Raw genomic sequence first — 20,122 nt, 5'->3', positions numbered from 1 at the left:
AATCTGATTAGACCACGGTACAGTATTCAGTAAGTATTGTTCATTTCATAAGATTTTTTATTTTTTTTTGGTTTTCCTCATTTCTTAAAACCTTTTTTATAGCAAATTCCGATATATTGAAGTCCAATTTATCGAGGCTTATACTGAAATTAATCACTATGTTGCAAGGATTCCAGCAATGCAAGTTATATTCAGCTAAGTTTAGTTTGTGACTTTTATAAGGTAAAAACTTTGAACCTAAATCTACCTTCACCCTGGCTGGGGGGAGGGAGAGGTGAGGCATTGACAGCCAGCGAAGAGATAACAAAGTGTGTAGTTATCAGTCATATAGAGGGATTTTAAGTTTTTCACTTATAAAATGTCACTGAATTGACTTACCAGAATATAACGTACATTGCTGGAATTCTTGTAAGATGGTGATTAATTTAAGTACAAACATCCCATAGTTTGCACTAGACATAAAAATTTTAGTAATTAACGTAGCACATTTGAGTACAGTCACTCGATTTACGACGGGGTTCCGGACCGACGACCAGGTCGTATGTACAGTAGATTGGTCGTAAGTCGAAAAGGCGAAAATAATACATAAAAAATCTAAAATGAGGGTGTCTCTTTCTTCTCAGCACCACGAGAACTCTCACTTTTACGCTTGCCAGCCATTTTAAAGGGAATTACAAACAAAAATTTTGTCAGTACACAGCGCGATCACTAACGTCGGGACTCGAAAATACGTAATTTGAAAATTATTATATATGACTGTGGCGGTCGGATGTCCGGGTGGTCGTAAGTCGAGTAGGTTGTAAGTCGAGGAGTACCTGTACAGGTTTGCCTTTAGGACAATTATTTCTTTTACTTTTTTCCACAATGTATTTAGGATGGTGTGCATGTAACTGAGTAAAAAATAAATGAAAGTTACGTATGTCTATCCCAAAATATGAGTTAAAAAACAACCATAACATCTCACAGCTTAGTCCAGTAGCCTGGTGGTTGCAGTGATGAGTTTAACCTCGCTACAATGCCATGATCAATCACTATTAAGCATTATTATATCAGTAAACACTAAGAGTAATAGTAAATCCAGTGAAATATGGCAGAGGGTGAGGAGAGTTAGTGAAATATAGCAGGGAGGCAGGAGAGTTAAGTGCAGACGACGCTCAACTAGCAGCACTCACTCACTCCCTCCCTCCCCCTCCTTACCTGCACCCGTTGCCAGGCATTTGATCGAAATAGGTATGGGAGAAATATATTTCTTTTCATCTAATTTGAAAATGGTGACAAGCCCAGTGATAAACAAATTATATAATGCATACATTTACCTACAATAACATAATAAGAAACATTGTATCTTTACCAGAGTGAATGTAATATTCCCACAAACAACAATTGACAACTGTTTATGTTTCCCATCCTCCTCGGGCACCTGTGTCCAGCGCAACCGACTGATCAACCAGCGCCCACAGACCTAAAATGTTCTGTATGGGGAAAGTTTCTTTGGGAGGATTCTTAGCCCAGATCTCCCAAATTTTTTGTCCAAATCTTCCGAAATCTGGATTTACAGGGCCCGGATCTTCGAGGGTTCACTGTACTTACATACAGGACTTTTACCTCCCTCAGACAATGTTAATGGTATTTACCAGCATCGGGAAGTGCGGTTTTTATTATTTAAAAATTGCCAAGTTTCCATTCGGAACAAGAACTATTTCTCCTCTTTGCCAGTTTTCTTATAACATCTTTGTTATGCCTTTTGAAATCTTACTTCTTTTTGTAAAGGCCTTCATTTAATTTTTTATTAAGCTTTCAGATAACTGCTTCACCACATGAAGAAGCAGTCTCCATTTTTACAAGTTTCAAACACATTTTATGTCCACACTTTATCCTCTTATCTATTTGTTAACAAACTTTGGACTCTTAGGATGAAACTTATGATTTTCAGTACCATATCATACGACCAAAGAAAGTACAGTTGCAATAAGTTGGTGTTGCATATTATTAGTTTAGATCAGGCATGGGCAACCTTTCCTTAGTCATGGGCTGCATTGTAATTTAGGTATTTTCTGTAGGCCAACTCCTCAAAATTTATATCCTACCTAACCCAAAAGTAATGTTAATATTGTATTAGCATGGACAGTGAAACAGTTTATCATCACGTTGGGGGCGGATCCAGGAGTATCAAAAAGGGGGGGTCCAAGAAGTTGTGGGTGAGAGAACATGAGTACAATGATCCACCCAGCCTGGAGGGCTGTAAGCTCCCCCTGGAAAAATTTTGAAATTTGACTAATATTATGGGCATTTTGAGGCCATTTTGAGACCATGTGCACTTGATATAAGAAGATATTCTGAGGTCAATAGTAATTACTTTATACTATACAAAAATGCCTGAGTGCAATATGGCATTAAAATTTGGAATTTTTTTTATGAAAAGGGGGGTTTTGGACCCCAAGACCCCTCTGGATTTGCCCCTGCACGTCTACCTTACGATGTTTTCAGTTTACAATCACAGACTATTTGTCATTTATGTAATAAGTTAATCATGTTTGTGTGTGTGTGTGTGTGTCTATATATACATGGTCGTTTGACCTGTGCCCGGGTGGGCTAATTCCCGTAAAAAAAAAAAAAAATTATTAAAGCATGCTATGACACTATGTTTTTAGGGTAATCATTTATGGACATTCTGGCTAATGAAATATATATGGATCCTCGTGTTTCGAAGCCGGATTTGGTAAAACGTTACTCTGACCACCTACGTGATACGGCTGGTCCCCATTAGAGGTTCACGGCGCCATAAGCTCGTTGAACAGGCTTTGTGTGTAATATAACAAAGTCTAGGACTGCTTTTGTATCCTGGTGGTCCAGTGGTTAGCGTTCCCCGGTCACAGTCATAGGCTTGAGGGCCGTGGGTTCGAACCCTGGCGGGTTGAGGTGTTGATTGTGTGTGTGTGTATATATATATATATATATATATATATATATATATATATATATATATATATATATATATATATATATATATATATATATATATATATATATATATATATATATATATATATATATATATATATATATATATATATATATATATATATATATATATATATATATATATATATATATATATATATATATATATATATATATATATATATATATATATATATATATACACCCCTGAAGATGTGAATTAACGCGAACTTCGTGTTTTCTTCTTTCCTTGTGGTTATCAGCATATACCTAGATCACGCGCACCTACAGTGATTTACTTGCATATATATCCTTATCCTTCCCGACTTACGACCTACTCGACTTACGACCACCTGCACTTACGACCTGCCGCAGTCTTACCAAAATTTGGTCAAATTACGTATTTTCGAGTCCCAAAGTCAGTACACAGACAAAATTTTCTTTTGTAATTCACTTTAAAATTGCTGGCAAGCTTAAACATGAGAGTTTTGTGGTGCTGAGAATAAAAATAGACACCCATTTTGGATTTTCTATGTATTATTTAAGCATTTCCGACTTACGACCATTTCTACGTACGACCTGGGTTTGGGTCCCTAACCCCGTCGTAAGTCGGGGATTAGCTGTATATATATTGTGAGATCGGTTATTTTGCAAAATTCCCAGCATGTATGCCGGTAATTTTGCAAATTAACTTGCAAACAGTCTAACCAAAGTTAAAAAAAAAAGAACAGGACCTCTTAACTGTGTATCAATCTACACGAGCCATCCTAGCCTAATCTCTCACTTAACCTAACCATAAGGTTAGGTTAGCTTAGGTTGTCTGTTTGTAAGTTATTTTGCAAAATTACCCGTAACGTATGTATACCTGTATATACCCCGTATAAGTATATGGAGAGACCTAATCAGACAAGAATAAATAGCTAGAACAGATAGCCTGCCCGTGACCCCACTTGGACTTGCCCAACCGTAGTTAATTCCCAAGTGACCCATTGCCACAACAATTAATCCATCAAACAGACCACACTGAACTTGGCCCGTAAATTCACACAAGTTCAAATGTTTATATTGTTGACTATATATACTTATTTCACTGTTACATTTTCCTAGTTACTTATTCTTAGGTGATGAAACAGTAATGAATTGTTTGTGAAGATTATTCTTTTAATAATTATTGCTTTACACACCATAAGCTGGCTGCATCTACCTGAACCACGGGCCACATTAAATAGAATTTCTCATCACACCACAGGCCATACAAAGACATAGTTAGGGCAACATGTGGTTCACGGGCCACGGGTTGCCCATGCCTGGTTTAGATTATAAGTATACAAGTAGAAGTTTGATATCGTGCATAAGTACAGTATTAATAAATGTAGAATCAGAATGTTGGCACCATCATACTGGAGTACAGTATAACTATAGTCACAACCTGTAATACTGTACCTGTGTTGGAGCCTCTGGCCTGACACAGTACACAAGTTGGTCCTCCCCTATTATGTCCCAAGTCCTAACTAACATTATATTTTCCTTGACATACCTTAACTTATCTTCCGCACATCTTACCTTGCCTCACCCAGCCTTGCCTCACCCTGCCTTATACTGCCCCACTTTACCTTACCCTACCTTACCTTAATGAACCCTACCTTAACTTACCTTACCTTAACCTACCTAATCTTACATTACCTTGCCTAACCTTAACCTGCCTTACCATACCTTACCCTGCCCTTCTTTACCTTACCTTACCTTAATTTGCTCTCCCCCGAGAGACGTAGAGTGAGGGGTGATATGATCGAGGTGTATAAATGTAAGTCAAGGTTAAACAAAGGTACTGTACTCAAACTATCCAACCAGGAGTGAACTTGTTACAATGATTTTAAATTAGACAAATTTAGATTTAGGCGCACGATAGGTAAACACTGGGTTGGAAATAGAGTAGTGGATGAGTGGAACAAGTTACCAAACATCATCATTAACTCGAATACGCTGGATAGCTTCAAACATAGGTTGGATGATTCATTCCAAGTTTCGGACAAGGAACTCGGTCATCACACTATAGAATTGAGCGATAGGGGTTGGGTGTAAACGGGACTGCCCAGTATGAGCCAATAGGCCCTCTGCAGTTTCCTCCATTCTTATGTTCTTACTTTACCTTACCCTACCTTATCTTACTTTACCTTACCCTACCTTATCTTACTTTACCTTACCCTACCTTACTTTACCCTACCTTACCTTACCCTACCTTACCTTACCTTACCTTACTCTACTTTACCTTACCTTGCCTTACCTTACCTTACCCTACCTTACCTTACCCTACTTTACCTTACCTTGCCTTACCTTACCCTACCTTACCTTACTCTACCTTACCCTATCTTACCTTACTCTACTTTACCTTACCCTACCTTACCTTACCTTGCCGTACCTTACCTTAACTTACTCTACCTTACCCTACATTACTCTACTTTACCTTACCTTACCTTACCCTACCTTACCTTACTCTACTTTACCTTACCTTACCTTACCCTACCTTACCTTACTCTACTTTACCTTACCCTACCTTACCTTGCCCTGCCTTACCCTACCATACTTTACCTCACCCTGCCTTACCTTACCATACTACAATTTACCTAACTTGACCTATCATAATTTTACCATACATGACTTAACCTTGCCTAATTGAATTACTCATATGTTACTGTACTTTATTTAACTTCACCAAACCTAATATAATATAAGTGGAATAGGGATTAACTAAAGGTATATAGTACTGTAGTTGTAACCCATTCTCAACCAAGAATTTTTTTTCATGAAGTCTCTGGTTGACAGAGTTGGTCACCCCATGAGCCCTGAGTTACAAGCTTCTCTGCCACACCATTTCTGTCTTTGATTTAAAGAAAAAGAGTGAGAAAAAATTTGTCTAGTATCATAAAGATAATGAAATACTAAAATTAAAAACTTGCTGTGTGTTTATGAAACTAATTGTATTGATCTTCATTTTGCTTAATATTTCCTGTAATCCAATAAAACCCCAGGTAACCCACACCTAGTTCTATGCTACACTCACATCTGAGAAAGATCCTAGAGAGACAGGTATTAAAAAATATAAACTTATGCAGCCCTCTATCTCCCTCTTGTCAGGAGAAGGTATCCCTCATATTTCTTAAAATCTCATAATTCTTAAGGGGTAGACCACCAATTATTTTAAATTATGGGTTTTTATTGTACATTAATGGTTGCCCTTGTGTTTAAGGATGGCTGGACCTAGAGCCACCTAGGCATGAATTTGTTTAAAGAGTAAAAGCTGTTGCTAACACAGCAACCACACCCCAAGGTAATGAGTTGTACTACCCAGTGCCAAGGTATAATTCAAGAAGACCGGACAACTCGCCAACTGCACTGGCTAACCATTACCCCGGAACATGATCTGAAAATCAATTAACTTCCAGGTTCTCAATTATTGCTGGGTAAACAGAGGCAAATAGTGTAAAGAAACTTGCCCATAGTTTCACTCTGCCTGTGAATCGAACCTGGGACTACTCACTTGAGAGGTGAGCATGCTGATCATTACACCACAGGTCACCATTAGATTAGACTAACATGACTTTCACACTGTACACAAATAACATCAGTGCCATTTTCATACACAAATTCAGTACACTGTACACTTTGAACACTCATAAACACAATCATTGGACTCAAAAGAACCATTAACAGTTGTATACAGATTCCTTCAACACTACAGTAAACTACAAGTATACTAGTTCAAGGTGGGCTTCAATTTACACTAAATTTACAAATATTAGTCACCTACAATGTGAAACAAGAAAATCCCCATACAAGACAAAGAGTATTTCAACATCAGGAACACACATTTCAACATAACACACCACAGGTCCTTGCATTATTGTGTTAAACTATTCTTCTCACCCTAGCGACAAAAAATGCACCACAGACTCAACATTATCCCAACACAACCGTCCACAAACACATGCACGACAACCTTGCAATTCAGAAACTCCAGTCAAACAGATTTTTGCCAATTATCAGCTTACTAGCCATTTGGGTGCTGTATCCAGTGTTAGTACGGGAGGAAACAAAGGACTGGGAAACCTGTAATGTTTGGTAGTGTCACACTGGATAACACCCTTCTCACTTGTGTCTGAGCCGAGGATCGAACTCTTGACATATTGGTTCTTGAACTGTGCACCCATGTGAAGCAGGGGCTGCAGTACCAAAAACAACAGTACTGCTCCTCCCCGACTTACGACCTTCTCGACTTACATCCACCCGCACTTACGACCTGCCTCAGTCGTACCAATATTTGGTCAAATTACGTATTTTCGAGTCACAGAGTCAGTACACAGGCAAAATTTTCATCTGTAATTCACCTTAAAATGGCTGGCAAGGTTAAAAGTGAGAGTTTTGTGGTGCTGAGAAGAAAAATAGACACCCATTTTAGATTTTCTATGTATTATTTAAGCATTTCCGACTTATGACCATTTTGACTTACGACCTGGATGTCGGTCCCTAACCCCGTCGTAAGTCGGGGAGCAGCTGTATTCACATATTTCATAAAACCTCAGTGTGTGAGATTGGTGTTGTCCTGAAATATGTTCAGTAAAATTCTCCTTTGCATTGTTAAAGAAAATGTAGATACTTTCGAATGTGGAATGTTTGACAAGAGGTATTTTAGGCAAAATTTATTTTAGATTAAAGAATGACAGGATATTTTTTCCCACTCTACCAAAAGCTGATTCAACACAGCTGAAACTTTAGAGATGTTGAAAATTTATTTTATAGAAATGCCTGTCTCATGGCTTGTACTACACACTTCAGTTTATCACATAACTATTGACTCTACACATTTTTCTCTACATCTCTTGTATTGGATAATTCTTGAAATGGATAAAGTGCATTCATTATCTTGGGTAGAATCTCCTTTACTATTCAAGCTATTGGCAGTTACTGTCTATCTGCCATTCTGTGCACCAGTTTCTCTATGAATTATACCCTGTCACTATATCCTGCTATCATCTGACTTTCAGCCATAATATTTTGAAGTTCTTCCAAAGATTTGAGCATCCCAGATATTGGTGTTGGAAGCAAACACAAAAGTATGACATGATCAAATACTAATAATTTAAAAAAGAAAACATTAATTTGTTTTTTCAATCAAATCTGAGAATGTTTCCAATATATGACAGAAGAGTCCATCAGCTAAATGAGTTATTTTTATTTGCCCCTTAAATACAGGACATTAATGGTGTGGTGTTTTATCTGTCAGATTTGTTCATTCCTGCTCCTTTAATAATATTTATCATATTATGTATCACTGTAATTTATTACAAAAGTCAGGCCGGGTTTGATTTTAACCCTTAAGCCCTGGGTTAGGGTGCTGCTGGCAGTATCCCCCCAGCGGGGATAAAAAGAGAAAAATCAACCTTTAAAAAAAGAAGAAAAAGCGTCGCAGGAATAGGCGGACGTTCTGGAACGTCACCCGGGGTCTAAGGGTTAAGAGAGATAACATTCAGTTGTAGATTTATGTCTCTCCAAGTTACCAGAATTTGTGAACTTCTTCACTTTTGGTCATTAACACCAATTTCCTCTGATATGTATGAATTAATGATATCTTGTTATAAGTATGTTTTATGACTTATTCCCCAATGAACTTGTGGGATGATCCTATAGAGAATTATACTCTTATACATCAGCCACCCCCCACCGTATTATCCTCACATATTGAATGCTGACCAAGAACCCAGCCTTTTCGGGTACTCTGTTACCATTGTGAATGTTTAACATTAAATTTTATAAAGTGTGCTCAGGGATTCAGAAGAAGACAGAGAGGTTAAAGAAGTTTTTCCATCCATTAGCTTCCCCTGACTTATGTATAGTGGATTATAGTAAGTGAGGAGGAGGTACTATTCAGTAAAGCCTCAAATAACGACAGTAATGTGTCCTTCAATATTGCAGTGTAAGGTGAATCATCGTACCGTGAATTATTAATTACCATTAAAATAAAGCAATAATAATGAGATGCATTCCAAAGTCTGACATTTTCATATCTTTTGTGTGGCTTTTACCCTCTTAAAATAATGTTTATGAATGCACCTTATACAATATAAATCAATAATAATATGGTCACCCAAGAGGAGATGGGTTGCCATTGTTGTTGTCAGTGTTTACTGCCATAGTGTCAGTTATCCATCTGAAACTTAACAAAATATGACCCTGGTTGTTGCTGTAGTAAAATTAATGTGAGAAAATGAATATGTATGTTTTAAGTAATGTTATTTAATGTTAATAAATGGAACAATACAAGTAACTAACCACTAATGGTAAAGAAAAAAGAGAGTTGAATTGGGAACGTTAACGTACAGGTAGTTCTGCTATAACGCGATAATTATGTTCTTGTAAAATATCGTGTTATAGAAAATCGCGTAATAGAAATAACAGGGCTTATGGAGAAAATAGGGTTAGGTGCAGATTACTTGAAATCGAAAAAATTTAGTAGTTAGCCTAACACAAAGGATAGCACAGTCTAAATAAATGTTACATTCATATCTGATAATGAAATCATACAGTAAATGTAACACTTTACCTTGAAAAAATATGAATGTAACTTGATGGGGGAGAAGGGTGATTTTGAGGTTGATAAAATCGAGCTTCTCTTCAAGTGTTATATCCTTTCTTTTACGATCATCACCGGGAATTCTATCACCAGAAGGCTTCTTGGAGATATTCTTCTTTACCATATTCACAGTTAATACCACAAAATTGGAGAAATAGTAAGCAAAAATCGCGTTATAGCAAACAAGCGTTCGCGTTATACAAATATCGTTCCTAATTCATAAATCGCGTTAGAGCAAATTCGCGTTATCAAAACACGCGTTATAGCAGAACTCACTGTATGTAAGTGCGTACATGGGAAAACTTATAGTCATTTCTCTACTTAAGAATATGAAAGCAGCACTTATTACTGTTCATATATGTTTTAAATAAGACAGCCAATGAATGTTGTGTGAGTTTTTACTTAGATGACAAAGTTATCAGGTTCAACTCTGGCTGAAGCTGTAGCTTTCCGTAAAGATGTCATAGCTGTTGCTGAACCTGAAGTTGTTGCTGAAGCTGCTTATGATGTTGAATTTGATGGTGTAGCTGGTTAATGGTTTAGGCCTTAGAATAATAAAGCTGTTGAAAGAACCTTGCACAGATGCTTTCTTTTCTCATTATACATCTTTATGTAGAGGTCATATGCATTTTTCGCTTCCCTGTTAATTTAATGCTTCGTTCTGTTAATGGATCCACTTCAGAAAACATGTTCAATGCTTGCTCCATATAATATCCACAGACCTCTCACCCTTTTCATATCGTTTTAGCACATCTAGTTTCTTGGTTAAGCTTATACACTTTCTTTTAGCTTTTGAACCAGCACTACCATCACTTGCTCTCTTGATCATATTGAATAGGGAAGCAAAAATGCAGTAAGAAACCCAAGAAAGTTTTTTTTTCTTTTCCTGTTCAGATGCGTGAAAACAAAAAGCCCGCCAAGCTGCTACTGTTTATACTACTGATGCTGGCATCACCACTCACAAGCCGGGCAGCCTCCGTGTGCAAAGCGGTGTTATTTTATTTTATTTTTTGTTTAATACATATTTGGATTTAGTTATTACAGGTATTTATATGAAAAGTAATTTTATTTTATTTTTTATTCTATTTTCGTCATAATTACGAAGAAAATAATGGTGTAAATTGAATTGGGTCCTAAATTAACCAGGGTCTTAAATTAGAACCGTCGTTATCGGAGGCTTTCCTGCAGTGTGCTTTTACCATGATCTCAATAATAGTCACCAACCTGTATCCAGTACAGTATGAGCTATTACTGGTAACATAACCTTATCCAATCAGCCATTAAAGTCCAACTGGTTTACAGATGTCTAGAAAATTGGAGTTAGATACACATATCGTTGTCCTTGAAGTCAGACCCACCCACCTGGTTGAAGACATTGGCTGATTCGCTGTAGGGGCCATAAACCATCCCACACTTTCAGTACACTACAAAATATATATCCTGCACTAAGTGGAAAAAAGACTTGAAAAAGTATAAAAGGAAAAAAAGTAACCGCATTATCTTTTACAAATTTCAGCACTTATGACTCATCAATGACTTCCTCATCCTACAGATGGTGTTAAGTCATATTGATTCCTGTGTAGTTATTCATCAGTTTCTCTTATTCTGGACTAAAAGCATCTTTGTCAACCATCTCAATAACTCCCATTGTTTCATCAGTAACAATACAACACTATTATGACATGAGCAAACAAATCCAGCAGTCTCATGTTAGTAGTAAAAAACTAATAATTAAGAGATTAGCCAGCTGAGAGTTAAGACACTGGTAGAGAGGCAAGGAAGTGTAGGGAAATATGGCATAGATATAGGTGTTAGTTTATATTATTTTAGAAGGTTTTATATTGGGTTTAAATCCTGCCAGAGGATAAGTTATTGGTGGTATGTTTCCTTAATGTTGATACATGTTACCATAAGCTTTCCTTCAGACAGTAAAATATATCTTGTTTACATATTTTATTGAATTTAAGAATGTGTGACAAGTAGATGGAACTACAAGAAAGATGTTTGTAAAAATAGAAAAGTAAAACTTGCACTCAGCTGAATTTTTTTTTTTTTTTTATAATGCTCCTTTAATCATTGTTGCCATCAACAGAATTACTGAGAACATTCCCTCTTAATCTTGAGAACCATACCTAATGTATATTATAACTCGGTCTTTCAGTATATATTAAGCCACTTCAAAAATACATTCCACATATCTCCATTTTTATTTATTTCTCCTTTGTTCATCAAAGCATCACAGCCCACCTCACGCATTTATTATGATGGTGTGAGCTTGAACAATTTTATATTTATGTAAAATGTTTCTCCCTAATACACAGACATCTTGGCTTCACGCAGCTTCCTGTCTCTTTAATGTAATGTTTTGCAGAGGGTGACAAAGAGCCCCTGCAGAACTCATCCAAATCGTTATTGCTAATCTGTTATAAATCTGAATATCATTTACAACTGTCTATACAGCACTGTACTCTACACGAAGGAAAGTTTTGTAGATAAGCATTATTAATTTACTCCCCAAGAAATTGAGAGTATCGTGTAAGATTTATAGTTGAAAACAATCAAACTACTGTAATTAGTATAATGCTGTAATAATTGTATCTGAGTACTTATTGTGCTTTCACTTGTACAATGCATAAAACTGCCTGGTAGACTTAACAACGGTACAGTACAAAGTATCCCTGTATTATCATTTATTGAAGAGGTTGTTTACACTAAGATTGGGGATACATTATACAGTTTAATAGGTAAATTAATTATAATGTTGTATGTGAATTTAGGTGTTGTGAAGTACTGTACATCATTTTACAAAGATGTAGAAGTGCACTTAGTGTGAATAACTATTCTTCCAGTGGGACGGTCAAGCCACCCAGACTTGTCATCAGGGGCAGCTCTTCAGGTTGCCATCTGTCAGCTGGAGATGGACTTCTATCCCTACCATTTGGCAACCGGAGACAGAGGACATTGGATCAAGTGTGTATTTCATGATTTATGTTGTAAGGAGAAAGTGGAGCTGGAGCTATTGTAGCATCAGTGTTTAATTGAGATGACTAAATTATTCACCTTGTTGCGAGGCAAGTGCGCACACACGCATAGTTTATAGATTTTATCCTTGCCATCTGGAGCAGAATGTGAGGATGCATTCACTGTTTGGGAGTTGTGAACATGATAACTCAAACTAGTCTGGATTTTAAACAGACCTTTATAAGTCGATATATCACAAATATACTTGAGAAAGAATAAAAATTTAGCATATTCATTCAGGCTCATTGACTTTTATGCAGTGGTGCAGGAGACTTGTCCACCTTTACTGCCAACCTTCTCTTTTCTCTTCTTTTAAGTAATCAGTTTGATAATTTATAGATACTGTGCAGACTGTGGACCAGCATTATGGGCTCAGGAATCCATAGTGCAGTTTAAAACACTGCTTACGGACACCCTGAACTCAAGCCGGTCCTCTCACACCCCTCTTGCCCGTGCACCTCCACACACTCGTCATGGTCCTTCACATCAGGTGCGTTAATCATCGTCGTATGCTCACAATTACTGTAGTTGTTTTTTCATGTTAACTGCTTTGATTAAGTTAGGCTATCACCTGAAAGATCCACCATAAATTTGAGAAAGGATGTCACAGTACAGTACTTAGGAAGATAGCATTGACATATAACAGTGATGTAACCAAAACCACCATGAATGAGACCATTCTCAGTTTTAGCCTTTACGAGTCACCTAAAGAATAGCCTCCCAGATACCTGTACTCATAGTTTCAGGGTGGTAAGCTGGAGGGCAAAACTTTAGGTGAGTACTTCAGGTGATCCATAAAGCCTGAAAATGTGAATGGTCTCATTGTTGGTCTTAACTACATTACTGACAAGTATAGTAAAGGATGAATGGTTTGTTACATGAAGTAATATACGTATACTGTATAGTTCAGATTAGCTTAAACACCACAAGATATTATCCTTATAGTATAGAAAATAGATGAAGTGAAGTAACCTTAAGTTGTCTCCCAGATCTTGTAAGTAATTTTTGTTGTCAGGAAGAAACAGTCTATAAATCTGTAAAAAAATATTAAATTGATACTTTTTCCAGACCCCAGGAGGTCGAACAGGTCATGGGCCCGGTGAAGGTGGTGGTGCAACCCAGGGCAGCCCTCTTAAGGTTATGATTGCCGCACAACTTCGAAAGCTCATGTCATCTTGTTGCGTGCTTCGTGTCAGCGATTTTTGTGTTTACAGAGTGTCAACCACTAAGCGAAAACAGACTCCAAAAGAATTCATCTCAGGTAAATTATAGTATATTGTATCTCTGAATCTTTGTCTATTTGTGTAACTTTTTTCACTCTTTAAATTTAATGAAGAAAATGAGTGAGGCAACTTATTGTTAACAGGTAGTTTACACAAGTAAGTATGGGAACAAATAATGCTTATTTGTTTTGAGGTGTTAACTTAGCATGGGCTTTTATATCCCTCATATATATTTAAATTCCTCATCATTAACTTATTGCAATTTTTACTATCTTATTTAACCGTTGCATAATTTCATGTGAGTCCATAGTTTAGTAGTGGTGCGTTCTCTTCACAAGTGGATGGTCTTGGGTTCGATTCCAAGCCAGAGTGGAGGACTTTAGTTCTTTCATTGTATCCCCTGTGCAATTAAAAGTAAAATAAGTACACTACCGGTACTTGATGTGCTTGTTTATGGTGGAACACGCTTTAAATAAACTAGCATCCTACCAGTGGTGTATTACCTTCTAGCTGCTAAATGATAGCAGCTCAACACCTTAGTGAACTAGCATCCAGTTGGGGGGAGGAGGGGACCCACTAGCTGATGAATGATAAGATTTCATGGGGTCAGCTCTTCTCCACCTATCCTGTACCACAGCAGGAAAAGGCTAATATGTGACTCAGAGTTGCAAGTCAAATAGGTTCCAGTTATACTTTGGTCCAGGTTAAACTAACTAGAAAATTAGGACTGGGACACCTTATGTCCCGGGACCATTGGGATTGGGGATGACTATTAGGATTGGGTATTAGTCCAATGGTTTTGGTGGAGTTAGGTTTGGACTTGTTTTGATTGGGGCCCATCACTTCTCAGTAGACAATCTAATGAATCTCTTGGACTCTTTGTGAATGACTGTCCCAGAACCCTGGAGACTAATGTTAAGTTTCACACATACAGTAAGCCACAAATGTGTGTACGGCCACCACCAGTCGTAAGTGAACATTACCTGTACTTGTTTTGGTTTCCATAACACAAGTTGGATATGCATGTTTTTAAGTCAATATGGGTTAATGTGGTATATTTTGAATTGTGGTAGGGACCACATTTTATAAACTGCAAGGAAGTGCTGAGGATGAACAAACATCCCCTCAGGGGCATTATTTGTAGTCCTTTGTTTTGATGTTGGTCATTATAGAGTATATGGGCCCTAGATTATTAGGTTAATAATGACTGTGTTCAAATGCTTTCCATGCAATATAAGACATTTGGTCTACTCAGAATATAATCCATCTCTATGTCCTTGGTTGTGCATGAATGTACAGTACACTCAAATTTTGAAGTAGAGATGACGACTTAGGGCACACTAATATTATTATTATCACTCAGATAAAGCTCTTCATTTTATGTGGTAAAGCAGCTAAAAAGAACAAGTACAGAGAATGAGGCAGAGTCACTGTTACTCTAACTTCCAGCCAACTTGTACTGAACCATAGTCAAGAAGGAGTAAGATTTGTGTTCGAAGACTAAAATAAATCGCCCTCTCTAGTTTCACATTATTTAATATCATGCATTGCTAAGCCTTTAAGTGTTGATTCCCACACTGCCTTAGTCTCCTTTGTCTGTCATGCTGTGTCTATTCTAACTTGACTGTCTCTTACTTCCCATCACCATAAAGCTGGACACAACAAAAGGCTACGGAAGAAGACAGGTGATCTCATACGTTTGTTAGATACTTGCTCCTCTTGTGTGCTAAGTCCTCGTATTCCCCTTCAGGAATAATACTATTCCTGTAACCTTAATTGTTGGAGATTGCTGAAGGAAGGGGATGGGGTGCATGGCAGCAATGGCCACACATTCAGTGAATAAAGTTCTTCATGGCACCCTGTCAGTCTCTTTGATGATGTGTTTTAGTGCATCATATTTTTACAATCAAACAACTCATCAACTTTACTAATGGCTCTTCATATCAACTTTATTGCATTGTTGTCAACTTTGATTAATTTTTGTAAGGATACAAACCTCCTGTCACCGTTCTGCATGGTTAATATATTTTGTATAGTATATTAACCTCTGAATCAATACCAATGAAGACACAGCAGTTCCTAACAATAGTTGTAAAATTATTTCTTGTTTTTTGTTTTGTTTTTTTGAGACTATTTGTAAGTTGATCTTGCTTATACATTAGCTTTTCTCTGTTTGGTCAAAATCTATATTTATGAACAGGTGCTCCTCTACTTAAAAACATTCGACTTACAAACTTTCAGAGATGCAAACATTATCATTGAGGGGGCTACCTTCCACAGCAGGTGTTTAATGTGAATGAGACAGGGATTATTTTGAAGAAAATTCTAGATAGAACATGCATTACCTAAGAGGAGAAGAGTGAACCAGGTTTTAAGGCTGTATTGTATGGTATAGCTGTATTAAACATACATTATCTTTTCATTTTTGACAATAGTATGTTTGGTATCTACAAGAGTAATGTTGGACTAGCGAACACGTCTCAGAAACGCAACTCGTTCATAAGTAGTGGAGCGCCTGTATATATAAGTAGTTGGTGCTTGTACAGTTTTGTTCATTTATGCCCATTACCTTATTGTTAAGCTTACTTTTTAATGACAGCTGTATAATTTAAATAATTTACCGTAAATAACAGGGAGCACAGACTTCATGCCTTAGTTGTAGTCCAGCAAGGTTACTTTTATCATTTTATTCAGTGATGTCTATGATCACTTTATTTTTTGCACTTTGGAAATGTTCCAACTTTACCTCCTCATGGTATTTATTGTGAATACTCAGTGTTGTGTATACTGCATGCAGTGATTTATCTGTGAGTTGTTACTGAAGTACCACTGTACTCTACTGTAGCAGTATTGCTGTGTTCTATGCTACATGTAACATTAAGGCAGTAAATGAAGATAGGAGTTTTGTCTACCACTACACAAGTTGGTACAATATTACACACGTTGCAATCAACAGCTGATCTGCCTTCAAGGATACACATCACAAAAAAGTTAGTTATATTTTTATGACTTGAGTTTTAATATAGTCCTCGCTTAACATCGGGGTTACGTTCCTGAAAACGTGACGTTATACGAAACAAAGTTAAGTGGATCAATTTTCCCCAAAATAAATATATAAAATACAGGAGTTACGTTCCTGAGCCTCCCTTTGCCCCATGAAATGCATTATATATACTGTATACAGAAAATCATTGCCATTTCTATAGAAAATAGTGCATTCATATACAACTCCTAAGTTTGCGTTGGTACTCACCGATGGGTGGAGGTGGTAGAGCGTGTGTGTAGTGGGTATTGAAGCGGAGGAGGCGGATGGTAGGAGCGGAGAGGCTGATTGTGGGAGCGGAGGAGAAGGGTGGTGAGTCACTGAGACTGCAGCTGCCTCCTCCTGCTCCTCCTCCTGAGCTGATTGGGGTTCCTCTGCCACTGCTTGCTCCTCCTTCATTGATGTTTGCTCCTCCTTGGCTGCTGGCTGTTGCGACTAACGAGCCGATCAGTGGTGAAGAGGCTAAAGGTAACAGCTATATTCACGCCCGTATCATATAGAGCTTTTTTTTTTTAATATATTTATTTTACCAAACTTTTAGATAAAGTATACAGGATTATTTTGATAAAAAAAAATGGTGTGTCTAACGAAATTAGAACTGATTTTACTGATTCCGGTATCAACATTTCTGAAGTTTTTTTTTTTAATAAAAGAATGGAATTCCCATCACTATATCCTATAGAAATATTTCGTTTACGGATATCTTACTGGAAACGTTTTGTAGAGAATTTATTAAGGATCATTATGGTGTCAAAATCATCTCCCTATCACAATTACCCACGCTTGAGTGAGGAAGGGGGAGGGGGGGGAAGAGAAAAGTGACCGAACAAGCCCCCCACCCCCCAAAAAGGTTCGACTCCCACACTCTTCAGCCAAACATTACACCCACACATCACACACACACTTCAACAACCACCCACATACACACACCCTCCGACAACCACAGACACACTAGCAAGGCAGCTTCTTTGCACAAGGCGCTCTTCATTTTTTTACATTTTTTTTTATAATACATATCGGGGTTCAGTTATTATGTGAAAATTTTATTTTATTTTATTTTATTATATTTTTGTAATTAAATATTCTACGAATGAAATAAGGATGTAAGCTGATTGGGTCATAAATTATCTAGGGTTTAAAATCTGAAAGTTTGACGAATATGGTATTAATTGTTATATATATATACTTGAAATGGACGTTGTCCGATCATCACATAAACTTTGTGTTTATACTTACGTGTATGTGGAATACTATATACGTACATATACACTTTTTCTCTTAAATCCCTACTGTAATGTGATATAGGTGATTAATTTTTATCTCTTGTGCAAAATACGTGATGTTTATATTAAAATTATTCGCTGTCTTACAAGGATTCCAGCAATGCTGGGCAGATGGGGGAGAGAGAGGGAGGGAGGGAGCGAGGGAGCGTGGGGGGGGAGGGGAGCGGGAGGTGAGGTAGTATGTTTGACAGTTGGCACCTGCCCAAGGTCTAACACGTGTTTGTTTATCAGTTCTTAAGTGACTAAGCTTCTCTCTTATAAAAAGCCAGTGAAATGACCTGGGTGAATATAATTTACATTGCTGGGATTCTTGTAAGATAGTGATTAATTTAAATATAAACAACCTATAATTTGCACTAGACATAACAATTTTAGTACCGTAATCAAATTAGTACATGTGCACTCCAACTTTGCACTAAGGTCATTTATTTCTTTTACGTTACTTTTAGTATGGTGTGTGCATGTAAATGGATGAAAATAAATGAAGAAATTTATGTAAATCTACCCAAAAATACAGTTGAAAAACTCTATATTATAAAATGTACTACAGTACTGTACACTAATGTACTACAATTTTTATCTCTTGAGCAAAATATATGACGTATATATTCAAATTATTGGCTGTCTTGCAAGGATTCCAGCAATTCAAATTATAATCTTCAAACTTTAGTCTGAGATATTATATAAGATAAAAACTGAAAGCCTAAGACCCTGGCTGGGGGAGAGGGAGGGAGGGAGGGACGGAGCCATCCAGCCAGCTACGGGTGTTGGGGGGGGCTTGAGGTGATATGTTTAACAGTTTGAGGCGAAGGTCTGTGTGTTTATTTAACAGTCCTACTAAGCTTCTCTCATTTTAAAATGCCAGTGAAATGACCTGGGAGAATATAATTAACATTGCTAGAATTCTCACAAGACAGCGACCAATTTGAATATAAACATGCTAGAATTTGCATTAGACATACAAATTTTAGATCTAATTTAAGAATTTTATCACAGAGCAAAATTTTTTATCTCTTGTGCAAAATATATGACGTTTATATTCATAATATACACACTGTCTTGCAAGGACTCCAGCAATGCAAATTATAATCTAACTTTAGTGTGAGATATAATGTAAGATAAAAACTGTAAGCCTAAAACCCTGGCTGGGGAGAGGAAGGGAGGGAGGGAGGGAGGGGGAAGTGAGGTGTACTTTGACAGTTAAGGCGAAGATCTGGTGGAGTATTTATTTGTTTATTTATGTTTAAATTAGTTTTTGTTTTTTGCTCATAAAATTTCATAGAAATGACCGGGGAGAATATAATTTTCATTGCTGGACTCCCCACAAGACAGCGATTAATTTCAATATAAACAAGCTATAATTTGCATTAGACATACAAATTTTAGATCTAATTTAAGAATTTTATTAGAGAGCAAAATTTTTATCTTTTGTGCAAAATATATGACGTTTGTATTCAAATCATCCGCTGTCTTGCAAGGATTCCAGTAATGCAAATTATATTCTCCCAACTTTAGTCTGTGATTTTATATAACATACAAACTTAAAGCCTATTGTATAACCAGAAACCTTCACTGGGAGGAGGTTGGGGGGAGGGAGGGGTGACAGTGACATGTTTGACAGTTGGCGCCTGTGGTGAGAAGTATTTAATTGTTAATTTATGTCCTTTAGGTTGAGTTTTTGTTTTTTGCTTATAAAAGTTAATAGAAGTGACCAGGGTGAGGGAGGTGTCAGTGGTGGTGTGAAGTAGGTGTTGGTAGTGCTGTGAGGGAAGTGTTAGTGGTGATGTGAGGGTGGTGTTGGTGGTGGTTTGAGGGAGGTGTCAGCGGTGGTGTGAAGTAGGTGTTGGTAGTGCTGTGAGGGAAGTGTTATGGTGATGTGAGGGAGGTGTTGGTGGTGGTGTTGGTGTGAGGGAGGTGTTGGTGGTGAGGTGTTGGTGTGAGGAGGTGTCAGTGAGGTGGTGTG

At 37.2% G+C, this 20,122-nt stretch overlaps 1 protein-coding gene across 7 annotated transcripts in view; it reads left to right on the top strand.

The window, feature by feature from the left end:
- LOC121864645 (UHRF1-binding protein 1-like) overlaps positions 1–20,122 on the top strand; it is a 126,636-nt gene that overhangs the window by 40,191 nt on the left and 66,323 nt on the right. For 6 of the 7 annotated variants that reach the window (XM_042363763.1, XM_042363760.1, XM_042363764.1 and 3 more), the window contains 4 exons: positions 12,439–12,559; positions 12,950–13,100; positions 13,679–13,871; positions 15,486–15,518. In XM_042363763.1, the coding sequence (XP_042219697.1) occupies positions 12,439–12,559; positions 12,950–13,100; positions 13,679–13,871; positions 15,486–15,518 (498 nt within the window). The remainder of the gene's footprint in view (positions 1–12,438; positions 12,560–12,949; positions 13,101–13,678; positions 13,872–15,485; positions 15,519–20,122) is intronic. The other variant, XM_042363762.1, reaches the window with a different exon arrangement.

Source organism: Homarus americanus, unplaced genomic scaffold (assembly GCF_018991925.1).
Source record: "Homarus americanus isolate GMGI-L3 unplaced genomic scaffold, GMGI_Hamer_2.0 scaffold57965, whole genome shotgun sequence".
In the NCBI taxonomy this organism is placed as follows: Eukaryota; Metazoa; Arthropoda; class Malacostraca; order Decapoda; family Nephropidae; genus Homarus; species Homarus americanus.
This window is presented reverse-complemented; position numbering and strand designations above follow the sequence as displayed.